The following is a 15,036-nucleotide window of genomic DNA, read 5'->3' as shown; positions in this document are numbered from 1 at the left end:
TTGCAGGCTCCAGGGTGGCCACAGAGCCCCTTTACCAAGGCCCCCTCCAGCCCCACGTAGAGGGGAGCCTGAGGCCTGGAAGGAGAAGGGCCATTTGCCCAGACTGTTCATAGGCAAGGTAGGGGGCCTGGGTTCTGGCTAGTCTTTGTGTTTCCTACTCTGTGACCTTTGCGCCTCTCCCAGCCTGTGTCTTGGTCTACAACATGGGGATAGCCATCACCCACCAGGTCCCTGGGCAGAAGTGAGGAGGTGTCAGCTGCTCCCTGCAGTGCTTGGTCTTCATGCATTGAGCACCTGAGTTGTACATAGCTGCACAGATGGGTAAACTGAGACCCTGAGCGGGAATAACAACCATATTGGGTCAGAGGGCACCCAACACCAGACACGCACAAGAAGTGATCATAGCAGTAACCAGTTTATTGGTTGAGATGGTGGGGAACAGGGGGGTTGGAGGCACACCATGAGGAGCGAGGGCTCAGGTCTCCCCAGGGCCCTGGAAATCCATTCCGTCCACCAAGTCCTGCAGGTAGGCCTTGTACTGGTCGGAGGTGAGGGAGAGTGGGTGGCTGTTGGAAATGTGCAGGTCCACAGTGTTCTCCAGGGAGGAGGCACCCCCTACCCGGGCCATTTCTACCAAGGCCCTGAGGCACGTGGGCACAACCTGCAGGAGAAGTGGGGACAGGAGTCAGGGAAAACACCCAGCCAGTGTCCACCAAGGTAGGAGTCAGGGCTGGGAGGACTACAACTCCCTGCAGCCCCTGCTGTAACCCAGGATGAACCATAGGCCTAGGGCTGCTGGGAGTTGTAGTTTTACACACACACGCACGCACACGTCAGGGCTGAGCAGTCTTGTGATCTTGACTCCTGGGAGCCACAGCCATGGCCTCACAATGGCAGCTAAAACTTGAGTCCACCAGCTAGCTCTACATGGTTTAGAGCAGGGGTCCCCAAACCCCCTACGGCTTGTTAGGGACAAGGTTGCACAGCAGGATGTGAGCAGCGGGTGGGGGAATATTACTGCCTGAGCTCTGCCTTCTGTGAGATCAGCGGCAGCATTAGATTCTCAGAGGAGCACGAACTCTATCGAACTGCGCACGTGAGGGATCTAGGCTGCTCCTTAGGAGAATCTAATGCCTGATGATCTGCAGTGGAGCAGTTTCATCCCGAAACCACCCCCTCCCTGTCCGTGGAAATATTATCTTCCATGAGACTGGTCCCTGGTGCCAAATAGTTTGGGGACCACTGGTTTAGAGAGTTCAAAACAGGTTCTGCAGGTGAGGCCATGGGAAGGAGCTCCCGGGGATGAAAAACTGGTTATTGCAGAGATCTTGGAAGTTGCAGTTTTTTAGAGGGCCCTCTGGGAGATGGAGTTCCTGGGAGCAACCTCTTCCGTCTGTAAGGCCACCCCTCTCAGCCCCAGGGACTCAGGTCTGCAGGCACCTTGACCATCACGAGCCTCTTGGTCCACGGCTGGTCCTGGGGCCATGACTCCCCCACACAGAACCAGAGGGCATAGCGTGGTGAGCGTCCGCTTCCTTCCGTGAAGGTAATCAGATCTGGGGGCCCAGGAGCCTAGTCAGGGATGAGAAGAGGACCCTCTACCCACCCTTCCCTGTAAACTTGAATGATAACCCCCACCATCTCCCCTGACCTAAGGCCCTCTGCTGCCTTGACCAGGTGACTGCTTGTTTGGGGAAAGTCCCCTCCTTCCCTCCCTCCCTCCCTCCCATCAGGGTGGGGTTGTTGGAAGGCCACACCCTCATGCCCCCAAGCCTCAGCATTCATAACAGGCCCAGAGTAGGGGGCCCATGCTCCCAAGGATGCTCAGCGAATCTGGAGAAGCTGGTTGGCATTCAGTCCCGTCTGAGGCTGCATTGTCCGATTGCAGCCATTAGTCATGTAAGGTTATTTCAGTTTAAATTGTAACCAATTAAAACGAATCACGTCCTGGTTGCACTCGCCTCACCTGAGTGCTTGGCCCCTGTGGCTAGTGGCTGCTGCACCAGACAGTGCAGGTGACTGTCATTTCCATCATGGCAGAAAGTGCCACTGCACAGCGAAACCCTAAGGGATGTAGCTTTCCTGCTATTGGTCTGTTCACCATCATTAGTTACCATGATGATGACAGTGGCAGCTAATTCCCTGAGCACGCTCTGTGTACTGGGCCTGTGTCTCACCCTAGCGCTGGCAGGCGGGTAGAGAGAGGAGACCGTCCTTGGATTCCACGGGCTCAGGGCAAAGTCCTTTGCCTCGGTTATACAGCGGGCCAAGGGCAGCCAGGGTCTGAATTCAGTCCTAATCCTGAGTTCTTTTTTTTTTTTGTTCGAGATGGAGTCTTGCTCTGTTGCCAGGCTAGAGTGCAGTAGTGCGATCTCAGCTCACTGCAATCTCCGCCTCCTGGGTTCCAGCGATTCTCCTGCCTCAGCCTCCCGAGTAGCTGGGATTACAGGCACGTGCCACCACGCCTGACTATTTTTTTGTATCTTTAGTAGAGATGGGGTTTCACTATGTTGGCCAGGCTGGTCTCGAACTCCTGAACTTGTCATCTGCCCACCTCAGCCTCCCAAAGTGCTGGGACTACAGGCGTGAGCCACCGTGCCCAGCCAATCCTGAGTTGTTAACCACTGTGCAGGCTGCTTCGTACTGGCCAGGGCGAGGCGAAGCCCCTGTCTCACTCACCTACAATGAAGGGCCCCAGGTTGAACACGCCTCCTTCCTTGTCCTTGGGGACCTCGCCGTCAGGCCCATGCCCGCTGTTGGGGAGCAGCTCCTCGCTCACTGCCCAGTATGTGTGGCAGTGCCCCAGCCGCTGGGCCCAGAGCCACTGCCCGGCCCGCCAGAGAGCCAGTCCCCCACCCAGGCAGCTCAGCACATGCCTCACGTAGCTCATCACTCCCCTGTCTGTCAGGGACATGCCAGGGTCTGGCAGTGTGACTGGCCATCCAGGCAGCGTCCTGTCTCCCACTTCGGACCCCACCAGCCGCAGGCCCTCCAGGCAGGAGATGGTCTGCTGGAAGACTTGGCGGCCCCGGTAGAAGGCTGTCACCTCGAACTCCCACTCTGAGCAGCGGCAGCAGCGGCGTGAAGGGGAGAGGGGTTGAGAGTCAGGGGCTGCCGCCCAGACCTCAGCCCTCCCAGCCTGCAGCTGACACTCACCTTCCCCCGGCACCAACAGCCGCTTCAGTGGGTTCTCAGAGGGCCCCAGGTTTGGGAAGGGAGTGGGACTGTCCAAGCTGGGGCTCCGCAGGGGCTGAGGGCAGGGCTCAGGGGCTACAGCCAGGCTTGGGGGTCCCGGATCTGGGAGTGGGGCCAACACCATGTTACCCAGTAACTCATCCAGAATGTCTTCCTGGAGGGAAACAAAAAAAGAGAATCAGGCATTTCCATAGCCTTTTCTGGAGACTTCATACGGACCAGGTCTGTTCTCAGCAATGCAGGGAGGTCAGGCTTGAGCTCTGCCTTCAAGGGGCTTCCAGCCTGGGGACAGAGCCAGCCATGGCATCAACAGCCAAACAAACACTAATGAACGCCAGGTGCTACCATTCCAACCCAGGGATCTGGCTCTATGTAGTTAAGACCTGGGCAAAGCAGGCTGGGTAGAATTTCAGAGGGGATGCTCCCCCAGCTTGGGCCTCAGCAGGATCAAGGTGAGGGAGTTTTTCAGTTCCCAAGAGGCTGACAGCCCCCTGCGAATCAAAATCCATGAAATCCCGGGAAGGTGTGCTCGGGCCTTGAATGCTGGGTGAAGACTTGGAATTTTCTCCTGAGGAGACTGGGGCAGGGACAGACAGGGTCAGCACTGGCTCAGGTGAGGGGCAGGCTGGAGGCAGGGGAGTGGGGGGATGGTCTAGAGGGAGAGGACAAGGCCCATGGGGACAGGTCAGAGACTGAGGGGCATGAAGGTTGGGCACATTCTCACCTGGGTGTCAGAAGTACTGCCTCCACCATTGGTGTCCAGAGAGGTGTCTGGCTGGGAAAAGTGCCCAACTCCTGTTGAGAAAAGTGGTGAGGGGAGTAGGAGTGCCAGGAACCCTTGGGGCCCCAGCCTCCCACACGAACCCCAATCTGGCACACCTGAGTTCACAAACTCGTAGATTTTATGTGGGTCGTGAGGGTCCTTGCTCCGGTCCTCTGCTAAACGCAACCCTTCTTTGCGGTTGAGGGCAGAACGGAAATTCCTCTTCCAGGTTGGCAGGTCTGGCTTATCCCTCCCGGGAACATATGCACCAGTGGCCTCGGCCCAGGCCTGGGGCAACAGTGGTGTCAGGATAGTGGGGGAGGACGACTTAGATCCTGCTCCTGGGGCCCTAACCCTGTCTCCCGAGTCCTAACACCACCCTCTTTCCCTGGCAAGTTCTAACTCTGCAAGGTCCATCCCCAAATCCCCCCGTCCCACCTACCTCCATCCCCCACCTCTAGTTTTCAAAAGGCTTTTTTTCTTTTTGAGATGGAGTTTCACTCCTGTCACCCAGGCTGGAATGCAATGGTGCAATCTCAGCTCACTGCAACTTCCGCCTCCCCGGTTCAAGCGATTCTCCTGTCTCAGCCTCCTGAGTAGCTGGGATTACAGGTGGGCACCACTACACCTGGCTAATTTTTGTATTTTTAGTAGAGATGGGGTTTCACCATGTTGGCCAGGCTGGTCTTGAACTCCTGACCTCAGGTGATCTGTCCTCCTCGGCCTCCCAAAGTGCTGGGATTACAGGCATGAGCTACTGTGCTCGGCCTCTTCAAAAGCCTTTGAAACCTCTTTGGTTTTTGTTTTGTTTCGTTTTTGTTTTTAAAGAGATGGAGCCTATGTTGCCCAAGCTGGCCTCAAACTCCTGGGCTCAAGCGATCCTCCCGCCTTGGCCTTGCAAAGTGCTGGGATTACAGGTGTGAACCACCACGCCCGGCCCAAAAACCTTTTCTTTCTAAGCCAGGCTTCCAAGTCCAACTTGGTGTCTAATCCCGTGCACCACCTGCCCCGCGACACCCTCTGTGATAACCCCGCCCCTCACAGTGTTTACCACCTCTGGCATATACTAATTCGGTGGTTAGGAACCTCAGATTTGGGGCTCCAGGCCTCACCTCTGATGTTTCAAGAACCATCCCCCAGTATCTATCCTACAACCAAGAGCCCCGGCCTCTGGAAAGCCCCAAACCCCCAGGATGCATTTCCTTTGCGTACTAACCGGCTTTCCCGGTTTTATTCCCGTAACTCTGCAGCTCCAACCCTGCTTGCGCCCCACCATCAGTCAGCTGATCCGGCTAGCCCCGCCCCTCCCGTTCTAGCCCCACCCACCAGCGTTGGCACGAGCCCGCCCCTCGCGCGCCACCTCCGCCTTCTCAGCCGGGCCCACTAGGAGTCCTTTCCGCCCAGCGCGCAGCTCCGGGTTTCCAGCGTCCCAGGTCGTCGCACGCACCTGGAAGATTCCGAAATCCTCCTGCTGTGCATCCTGCCGTAGGCCGTGCTTCCAAGGGATGCGGAAGCGCGTGCGGCTCTTGTTCACCCAGGCCACGCCCTCCAGTTGCCCCAGGTCCAGCTGCGACACCAGCCAGGGCAGGATCCGTGGCTTTGGGGTTCCCATGGTCCGGCCTGCGCGTATAGGGCATTTCCTGGGCGCGACCGGCCTCCCCCGGACCCACCTGGCCTGGAGTTTCCGCACCCAGACCTCCTTCTCACGGGCCACGGCACAGGTCCTTCACCCATATTTTCGGGGGTACAAACAGGAAACCTCCTCTTCCCATCCTCCCATCCTCCCGAGAGGCTCTCTAATCAGCTAGGGTTCCTTCCCATATCCATGGCACACCCTTCCCCAGCGTCTTCAGTGCAGAGCCTCCACTCCCTCAATTCCGCCAGTATAGACCTCCTCTCTCCCCCACATCATCGAAAGTAAGTATCCCCACTTTCAGGGTAGCATCCTCTTTCCCTAGTTGTTTCAGTGCAGAATCGATTCACGTGTAAGCCTCTACCTCCTGCACTTACCCCAATGTAGACCCCTTTCCACAGTCCCCCTACAGAAGATCTCCCAAAACATTTCCAACACAGAACTTCCATCCAATTCCCCTCCGACTGCCTGCCTCCCTCCTCCAGGACAGAGCACGCCCCAGGTTTCGAGACTGAACTACCCCCATCTACGGAGTCCACCCCTCCCTCTCTAGAACCCCCTCAGTGTAGACGCCTCCTCTTTTCCTCTTCCCTCCCTACTTTTTCTAGTTTTTCTGCAGCCGACCTCCAGCGTCGGCCACTGTAGCTCCTTCCTTGCTCCACTTTCCCCAGAGTACACAGCCTGCCTTTCCACTCTCCGTGCAGACCCATCCTCTTTCCCGCTCCTCGATCTCGGACGCCACCAACGCTCTCCCGGGCTCTTCCGCGTTACCTACGATGGAAGGTCGGGGCGTGCGGGCAGCTGGAGCCCACCCCTGTCTTGGAGCTCCGGGTAGCTCTCAAACTCGAGGCTGCGCACCCCCTTTCCCGTCAGCTGAGCTCTAGAGCGCTGGGGCTCTCTTTTCGATCGACTTCTTGTAATAAAACCAACTTTATCATTCTTTGGGTAACAGACCCGAAAGCCGATGGGACGGCCCGCTGGGCCCGGGGCTGTCCCCGCCCCTATGCCCTTTTTTGGGTTTCCGGCCAGAGGCATGCTGGGAGCGTCACATGCAAATTGAGCGTGCACCCAGCGTTCCGCCCTTTCTACGTTGGGCCGGTTATCGACCTGGCCCAGTGCGCAGGCGCGGGAAAGTTGAACTAATAAAGTTTGTACGAGTTGAGTGGAGAAGACCGCAAGTTGAGTGGAGGAGGCGGCGGTGGGGCCCCGGACCAGGTCAGCGGGGTGTTGACGAGGGGTGGGGTGAGGAGGGAAGAGGAGGGGGCCGGGATCCAGTAGTGGGCACCCCAGTCCCGCTTCTCTGACATCCAAGGGTCCAGGGTCCTCTAGATTCCAGCAGGAGTCGGAGATTTGGAACTACACCTCACAGCAGGCTGCGCGGCGAAGAAGCGCGGACGGAGGGGAAGATTTGCCCTGAAACCTCCTGGGATTGGTAGTTCCCGACGCTTTAAGGGTTTCTGGAGTTTGGCATATGCCTCTTATAGAATCCAGGAGTTGGGGCGCTAAGCCTCTTCTTCCTGGGAGACCTAAGGGTCTGGGGCTCCAGTTCCTTTCTCTCTAAGACTCAGAAGTCTAGGACCCCAGCTCCCTCCTCCGTTAGACCCACGAATCTGGGCACCCAGCCCCACCACCTTTCCTTGGATCAAAGAGTCTTTTTCCTGATCCCTTTTTCGTCTGAGGACTCAAGAGTCTAGGCCCCCAGACCCACACTCTGTAAAGGACCCAGGAGTCCAGGCCCTCAGCACCTTCCTTGGGACTCACAAGTCCTGGTCCCCAAGCCTCCACTTCTTGCTAAACCCTTGGAGTCCAGTCCCTAACCCTCTCTCTCACAGGTGCCTCCATGGCAGGCTCTGAAGAGCTGGGGCTCCGGGAAGACACGCTGAGGGTCCTAGCTGCCTTCCTTAGGCGTGGTGAGGCTGCCGGGTCTCCTGTTCCAACTCCACCTAGGTAAGAGGAGTGGCCCTTCTCCCCCAGGGGCCAGCATTTGAGGCTCCCTCCTAACTCTTGCTCCTGGTCTCAGTCTGTCTCCTCTCTTTATATCTGGCTCTATTCTCTGTCTTTGGGGTTTTGGAGAGAGGTCCTCAGCGGGGGAGGGAGGGAGTTGGGGAAAGAGACTGCTTGCAGGGGATCTCTGGTGGGGTCAGTCTCTGAAGTCCTCCTCCCCAGAAGCCCTGCCCAAGAAGAGCCAACAGACTTCCTGAGCCGCCTTCGAAGATGTCTTCCCTGCTCCCTGGGGCGAGGAGCAGCCCCCTCTGAGTCCCCTCGGCCTTGCTCTCTGCCCATCCGCCCCTGCTATGGTTCAGAGCCTGGTAAGAGATTTCCATGATCATCTGTGAAGCCGGCAGAACACGGGATAAGGTGCTAGTTTAAGATCACTCAGCTAGGGGGTGGCTGTGTGGAGTCTCTAGCACCAGCCTTCAGGACAGAACTGTCCTGTCCTCTCCCCTCCCCAGTTAGATTTCTGTCAATTCTGTGGGTTGGCTTTCAGAGAGCATTTGGTCAATCTGGTTGTTGTCTCTTTCCTTCCATAACTACTTCCCTGCCCCTAGGACTTTTGTAGCCAGGAATACCCCTGATAGAGGGGCAGAAGGGCTGGTTTTCAGTCACATCTCTCTGGCTGTTTTAGTTGCGTGACTCTGGGGAAAATGCTTTCTCTTCCCTGCTCCCCTGTTTTTCCAATAGCAGAGTAGGAATTGGGGAGTAGGTCACTGGACTTGATCAAGGTGACCCACAAGTTTCCTCATAGGTGTGAACCTGGACAGACTAGTAATGGCTGCTGGGAGTGCTAGCTTGAAAACGGGTTCACAGCTGGGGAGAGGAAGTGCTGTGATCAATTGGTGATGTCTGTAGTGAGTGAGGGAAGGGGGATACTAACAGTAATGTCTTGTGTTTGCCTTCCTTGGATGAGATCATCTTCAAGGTCTAGTTGAGCTCTGACAGTCTTTTGGAGACAGATTCTTGCTCTGTCACCCAGGCTGGAGTGCAGGGGTGCAATCTCAACTCACTGCAATCCCCACCTCCTGGGTTCAAGCGATTCTCGTGCCTCAGCCTCCCGAGTGACTGGTATTACAGGTGCACGCCAGCATACTAGCTGATTTTTATACTTTTAGTAGACACGGGGTTTCGCCATGTTGGCCAGGCTGGCCTCAAACTCCTGGCCTCAAGTGACCCTCCCACGTCGGCCTCCCAAAATGTTGGGATTGCAGACGTGAGCCACCGCACCCTGTCAGCTCTGACATTCTTTTTTTTTTTTTTTTTTTTGAGACGGAGTTTCGCCCTTGTTGCCCAGGCTGGAGTGCAATGGCCCAATCTCGGCTCACCATAACTTCTACCTCCCGGGTTCAAGTAATTCTCCTGCCTCAGCCTCCCAAGTAGCTGGGATTATAGGCATGCGCCACCATGCCCGGCTAATTTTTTTTGTATTTTTAGTAGAGATGGGGTTTCTCCATGTTGGTCAGGCTGGTCTCGAACTCCCAACCTCAGGTGATCTGCCTGCCTCAGCCTCCCAAAGTGATGGGATTACAGGCGTGAGCCACCGCGCCTGGCCCCAGCTCTGACATTCTAAGTCCAGTCTGAGGATCTCATAAAGTGAAAAGTACAAGGGTTTTGGCATTTTTAACCAAGTTTTCTCACTGGGCCTCAGTTTACCCCATTATAAAATGGGAATCATGGCCGGGCTTGGTTGCTCACGCCTGTAATCCTAGCACTTTGGGAGGCTGAGGTGGGCGGATTGCCTGAGGTCAGCCTGGGCAACACGGTGAAACCCCATTTCTACTAAAATACAAAAAATTAGCCAGGTGTGGCGGCGTGCGCCTGTAGTCCCAGTTACTCACGAGGCTGAGGCAGGAGAATTGCAAGACTCCGTTTCCCAAAATCAATACATAAATAAATAATAAATAAAATGGGAATCATTGCCACCTGCCAAGGTAGTTGGGGGAAGGAGAGAATCTGTAAGTTTCCAATGTCCTGGAAACCTGTCATTAACTCTTTTCACCCCAGGCCCAGCTACTCCAGACTTCTATGCTTTGGTGGCCCAGCGGCTGGAACAGCTGGTCCAAGAGCAGCTGAAATCTCCGCCCAGCCCAGGTGAGGCACAGAGGAGCCCCAGAGAAGGATGGCGGTGGGAGGATAGTCAGGGTTCTGCCCCCAGCCAAATTCTCTTCTGCCTCCAGAATTACAGGGTCCCCCATCCACAGAGAAGGAAGCCATACTGCAGAGGCTGGTGGCCCTGCTGGAGGAGGAGGCAGAAGTCATTAACCAGAAGGTGATGGGCATCTGTCCCACTCCTTGGCAAGGACAGGAGTTGCGGAATGGTGGGGCACTGGGATCAGAAGCTGGATCTGTATTTTCTTTGGATGGTCAGGTGGAAAGAGGCTGGGACAGGGTTTCAATGAAGGGTTGAGGCCGGGTGTGGTGGCTCGCGCCTGTAGTCCCAGCACTTTGGGAGGCCGAGTTGGGCGGATGACTTGAGGTCAGGAGTTCGAGACCAGCCTGGCCAACATGGTGAAACCCCATCTCTACTAAAAATACAAAAATCAGACAGGTGTGGTGGTGCGTTTCTGTAATCCAAGCTACTCAGAAGGCTGAGGCAGGAGAATCGCTTGAGCCCAGGAGGTGGAGGTTGCAGTGAGCCAAGATTGCGCCACTGCACTCCAGCCTGGGTGACGGAGTGAGACTCTGTCTTTAAAAAAAAAAAAAAAAAAAATGGTTGAATGACAGGGGTATGGTTAGGGTAGTACTGTACTGTAAATTAGTGGTTTTAATTGATTGTTTAGAGGGGCATGGCCTAAATGCAGAGGGTGTGGCCATCAGAAACATTATCCACAAGACACTGGCCAAGTTGGGGAAGTAAGTGAAGGAATGTGGGGGTGGGGGGAGTGGCTAAAATCTAACTGAGCATAGAAGGGACCTGGCTTAGAATGTAGGGGAAAATGTACTACCAGAGGAGGTGTGGCTTGTGGCTGTGTCCTGGAATCAGATTGGCTTCGGAGCTTGGACAAGGTACATCGTCCTTTAATATTAATTGAATGGTAGAGGGCAAGATTGTTGTAGACACTAGGTTGGCCCCTGGGAAAGGCCACCAGGGGCATGGCTAGATTAACTCAGTTACAGTAGAGATTGGCCCTGATTGGCTGTTGAGGCAAGGGCCTGGCATGGCTTAGGGACTCACGTTCCAGGCCAGTATCCCGGGGGTAGTTTGGCAGAGACCCTGGAGTCTGGCTTGACTGGCTAATATGGATGAGGGGTGGCCTAGAACTTTAGCATCTAGAACGATCCTGAACCGGGAAGCCACGCCTCCCAGCCCTCTATTGGCTGACCCCGGGGGCGCTGCTGACGCGGACCCTGCCTCTTCCACACTACAGCTGGCCTCGGACCCCGCCCTGCGCAGCAAGCTGGTCCGCCTGTCCTCCGGCTCTTTCGCCCGCCTGGTGGAGCTGTTCTGTAGCCGGGAGGACAGCTCTCGCCCAAGCCGAGCATGCCCCGGGCCCCCGCCTCCTTCCCCGGAGCCCCTGGCCCGCCTGGCCCTAGCCATGGAGCTGAGCCGGCGCGTGGCCGGGCTGGGGGGCACCCTGGCCGGACTCAGCGTGGAGCACGTGCACAGCTTCACGCCCTGGATCCAGGCCCACGGGGGCTGGGTGAGCCGCTGAAGCCTCTCTCTCCGGGCCTCACTTTACCTAACTGTCATGTGATAGAGGAGGGGCGGGGACTTCTTAGGTTCCTCTCAGACCTCAGGTATTCTCCCAGCTCCACTGCGTTCGTTCTGTGTTGAGCCCTTGCTGTATGCCAGGACTGCAGCGATGAGTGCAGACACTATGCCTGGCTTCAACGACTGGGTACGCTAATACTGTGAGCGTGAAACCAGTGACTGAGGTTACTCAGGGAGAGGCCGGACTAGGTGGCTCATGCCTGTAATCCCAGCACTTTTGGAGGCCGAGGCAGGAGAATTATTTGAGGCCAGCCTGGACAACATAGTAAGACCCCATCTCTACAAAAATTGAAAATAACTGGCCAGGGTCGGGTGCGGTGGCTCACACCTGTAATCCCAGCACTTTGGGAGGCCGAGGCAGGTGGATCACCTGAGGTCAGGAGTTTGAGACCAGCCTGGCCAACGTGGTGAAACCTTGTGTCTACTAAAAAAAATACATAAATTAGCCGGGCGCGGTGGCAGGTGCCTGTAATCCCAGCCACTGGGGAGACTGAGGCATGAGAATCGCTTGAACCTGGGAGGCAGAGATTGCAGTGAGCTGAGATCACTCCACTGCACTCCAGCCTGGGCGACAGAGTGAGACTGTGTCTCAACAAAATAATATAATAAAAACCGGATGCGGTGGCTCACACCTGTAATCCCAGCACTTTGGGAGACTGGGATGGGTGGATGACTTGAGGTCAGGAGTTTGAGACCAGCCTGACCATGGTGACATCCAGTCTCTACCAAAAATACAAAATTAGCCGGGCATGCCTGTAATCCCAGCTAGGGAGGCTGAGGCAAGAGAATTGCTTGACCTGGGAGGCAGAGGTTGTAGTGAGCCGAGATTGCACCACTGCACTCCAGCCTGGGCAACAAGAGCGGGACTCTGTCTCAAAAAATAAATAAATAAAAATTTTTAAAATTAGTAATAATTAGCAAAGCATGGTAGCTCACATGTTTACTCCCAGCTACTCAGGAGGCAGAGGAGCCGGGAGGATCACTTGAGCCCAGGAGTTCAAGGCTGTGGTGAGCTATGATTGCGCCACTGTACTCCAGTATGGGTGACAGAGTGGGACCCTGTCTCAAAAAATAAAATAGAGTAGTAGTGCTACCTCAAAGGGTCGCTCTGAGGGTTAAAATGGGGTCAATGTGGTAAGCCCTCTGTGCACTGCCTGGCATGCGGGCATTTTGTTGGTGAGGTTATATGGCTACCTGCTGCCTTTCCAACAGTGCCTGCCAGGATGCCCTCCCGGGGAACCCCCTGCCTCCGTCCTCTGCTCCTTCTGGTGGGCTCTGGTTTCACCCCCAACGAGGCCTTCCCAGGTCCCCATTGACAATCACAGCCACCTCCACACCCTCCCACCGCCCTCCTTCCCCCTTCCTGCTTTATTTTTCCTTCCATAGCACTTTGGGCCTTCCAACAGATGGTGGAATTGACTTGTTTTACTTGTCTTCTGGTTTATTTTTCTTTGTTGGTGTCTCCCGCCTCTAACACATCAGCTTCAGAAGACTCAGAAGTCTTCCCCTCTCCTTTTCTTACTTTATCTCCAGTGCCGGTTTCAGAGTTGGATTGGGCTCCAGCATGCTGGCCCTGTGGCTTGGCGACTGTCGCAGTCTCCCTGAGTGGCACTCTCCCCACTGGTCCAGTGAGCACCGTCTCATTTACCTGCCTTGGGGGGTCGCTGTGGGTATCCACTGAGAGAGGGACACAAGCCAGGCTCTGGATGGAATCGGTTTCCCTGGCAGGAGCTGGTCAAGTGTGTTTGAGGAGCAGGGAGGAGGAGGCCAGTAGGGCTACAGTAGGGTGAGCGGGCGACAAATGAGAGGAGGAGAGGCGCCGGGCCAGCCAGGACCCTGTGGTCACGGTGAGTGACAACTCGGACTTTGACTCTGGGTAAGCCAAGGTCTCTGAGCAGCGGAGGGACAGGCGCTGATTTAGGCGCTAATGGGCGCCCTCTGGCGGCTGCCTGGGGACAGACTGCTGGGGGCGAGGGCAGAAGTAGGGGCACAGGGAGGAGGTGAGTGGATCTCACCCAAGTCGGGGGCGGTGGAGAATGCTGGATTTAACTTAGCGGTGAAGCTGACAGATTTGGCTAATGGGCCAGACGTGGGGACAGACTAAAGGATGCTGGCCCGAGCAGCTGCAGGGCGACATCTTAAGTTCCCCGAGAGGGGGAAGGTGTGGGGATGGGGGCGATGGGGGTGGGGAGCAGGACTGGAGGTGGTCCAGTCTACAGTAAGATCAGAACTCATAGCACATGTTGAGGGGACTGGATGTAAGTGTTGGGCTCAGCAAAGAAGCTCGTTTATTTTATTTTATTTTATTTTAATTTTTCAGATGGAGTCTCACTCTATTGCCCAGACTGGAGTGCAGTGGCACGACCTTGGCTCACTGCAACCTCCACCTCCTGGGTTCAAGCGATTCCCTGCCTCAGCCTCCTGAGTAGCTGGGGTTACAGGCGCACACCACCATGTCCGGCTAATTTTGTAGTTTTAGCAGAGACGGGGTTTTGCCATGTTGGCCAGGCCGGTCTCGAACTCTTGGCCTCAAGTGATCCACCCACCTCGGCCTCCCAAAGTGCTGGAATTACAGGCTGAGCTACCATGCCTGGACAATTTCTCAAAAAAATTTTTTTAAAGTAGGATTGATAGCAGATGAGTCTTCTCGGTGGGCCAGGTCCTCTGCCAGGGATTTCAATGGAATGATCCCATTTAAACCCACTACAACCTCGTGGGGCTCTTATTATCCTCGTCTTGTGGGGGCAGAGAGGAAAAGTCCCCAGCACGCAGAGTGTTGGAATCTGGATTTGTACACAAAGCCACAACTCTGAATTGTTCAAATCCCAAGACTCTCTTCCCCATCTCTGACTCTGTCCCCCGACTCTTCACTCTCTCTGGGTCTCTGTCTAACCCCACTCCAGTGTCCTGACCCTCCTCGAGCTCAACCTTTCCTCCTCCTGCTAGGACCCTGTCCCCTCATCCCTGTGCCCTTCTGTCTGGGTCTCTGTCCCCTTCTCTGGGTGTCTGTCACCCTCCGCTCTCTGGTTCCTCGCCTTCCTGTCTCTAATCTCACAGGGCTGATGTGGACGCTGCTGTATGGGGGGAACACCTGCCCTGCTCACAGGGCTCTGCCACTTTTCCCTTCCAGGAGGGCATCCTGGCTGTTTCACCCGTGGACTTGAACTTGCCATTGGACTGAGCTCTTTCTCAGAAGCTGCTACAAGATGACACCTCATGTCCCTGCCCTTTTCGTGTGCTTTTCCAAGTCTTCCTATTCCACTCAGGGCTGTAGGGTGGTGGTTGCCCTACCTGTTTTTGCCAAAAATAAATTGTTTAAAACTTTTCTTATTAAAAATGTTACAAAGTATTCAATTGTCTGTTCTTACACTTGAGAACTAAAGTTTTAAGGAGAGGAGATTTGGTTCAGAGATTTCTGTGGCTTACGCAAATTGAGGAAAGAACCAGTTCATTCATTCTAGAAATACTTATTTGCAGCACCTACAAGAGCCTGTCTCCTGGACATGTAACATATTTGAGAGAATATCTGTAAATATTCCAGCAACTTGCATTTTTTTTTCCTATTGCACGATCTGGTTATTCTAGCTAATGCTGTATGATGGTCATGGAGTCTTTCCAGTAAATTCCACAGAAAGGTACAGTCTAACTTCACCTGTGTCTAGGACACCACCCTCTTCTTGTTTTTCTCCTCCCATTGCTCCTTTCAAGTCTCTCTTGCTGGTTTCTCATCTACCTACA

The 15,036-nt window shown here is 55.2% G+C and overlaps 2 protein-coding genes across 14 annotated transcripts; one reads left to right on the top strand and one right to left on the bottom strand.

The window, feature by feature from the left end:
* Positions 1-399: 399 nt before the first annotated feature.
* Positions 400-6,390, bottom strand: IRF3 (interferon regulatory factor 3). 5 transcript variants are annotated; one of them, XM_063701505.1, is made up of 8 exons: positions 6,363-6,390; positions 5,319-5,578; positions 4,075-4,246; positions 3,920-3,990; positions 3,157-3,349; positions 2,680-3,060; positions 1,441-1,572; positions 400-661 (listed from the first exon to the last, which is right to left on the bottom strand). In XM_063701505.1, exons 2-8 carry the CDS (start codon positions 5,568-5,570, stop codon positions 417-419), a joined length of 1,446 nt encoding a protein of 481 aa, XP_063557575.1. In that variant the 5' UTR covers positions 5,571-5,578; positions 6,363-6,390; the 3' UTR covers positions 400-416. The 5 variants fall into 5 exon arrangements, with proteins under 5 accessions (XP_063557575.1, XP_018870989.1, XP_018870991.1 ...); XM_019015444.3 differs by lacking the exon at positions 6,363-6,390 and having other exon boundaries at positions 5,406-5,570; XM_019015446.4 differs by lacking the exon at positions 6,363-6,390 and having other exon boundaries at positions 1,441-1,556; positions 5,406-5,570.
* Positions 6,391-6,599: 209 nt separating this feature from the next.
* BCL2L12 (BCL2 like 12) lies at positions 6,600-14,647 on the top strand. 9 transcript variants are annotated; one of them, XM_063701507.1, is made up of 8 exons: positions 6,600-6,806; positions 7,424-7,538; positions 7,761-7,900; positions 9,591-9,677; positions 9,764-9,855; positions 10,955-11,227; positions 12,832-12,926; positions 14,429-14,537. In XM_063701507.1, the coding sequence occupies exons 1-7, from the start codon at positions 6,641-6,643 to the stop codon at positions 12,901-12,903; spliced, it is 945 nt and encodes a 314-aa protein (XP_063557577.1). In that variant the 5' UTR covers positions 6,600-6,640; the 3' UTR covers positions 12,904-12,926; positions 14,429-14,537. The 9 variants fall into 9 exon arrangements, 8 of the variants coding, with proteins under 8 accessions (XP_063557577.1, XP_063557576.1, XP_018870997.1 ...); XM_063701506.1 differs by having other exon boundaries at positions 7,758-7,900; XM_063701509.1 differs by lacking the exon at positions 6,600-6,806 and adding an exon at positions 6,843-7,023.
* The last annotated feature ends 389 nt before the right edge of the window (positions 14,648-15,036 follow it).

This window comes from Gorilla gorilla, chromosome 20 (genome assembly GCF_029281585.2).
Source record: "Gorilla gorilla gorilla isolate KB3781 chromosome 20, NHGRI_mGorGor1-v2.1_pri, whole genome shotgun sequence".
Lineage (NCBI taxonomy): Eukaryota > Metazoa > Chordata > Mammalia > Primates > Hominidae > Gorilla > Gorilla gorilla.
The sequence above is the reverse complement of the archived record's forward strand: the minus strand, read 5'-3'. Positions and strand labels throughout refer to the sequence as shown.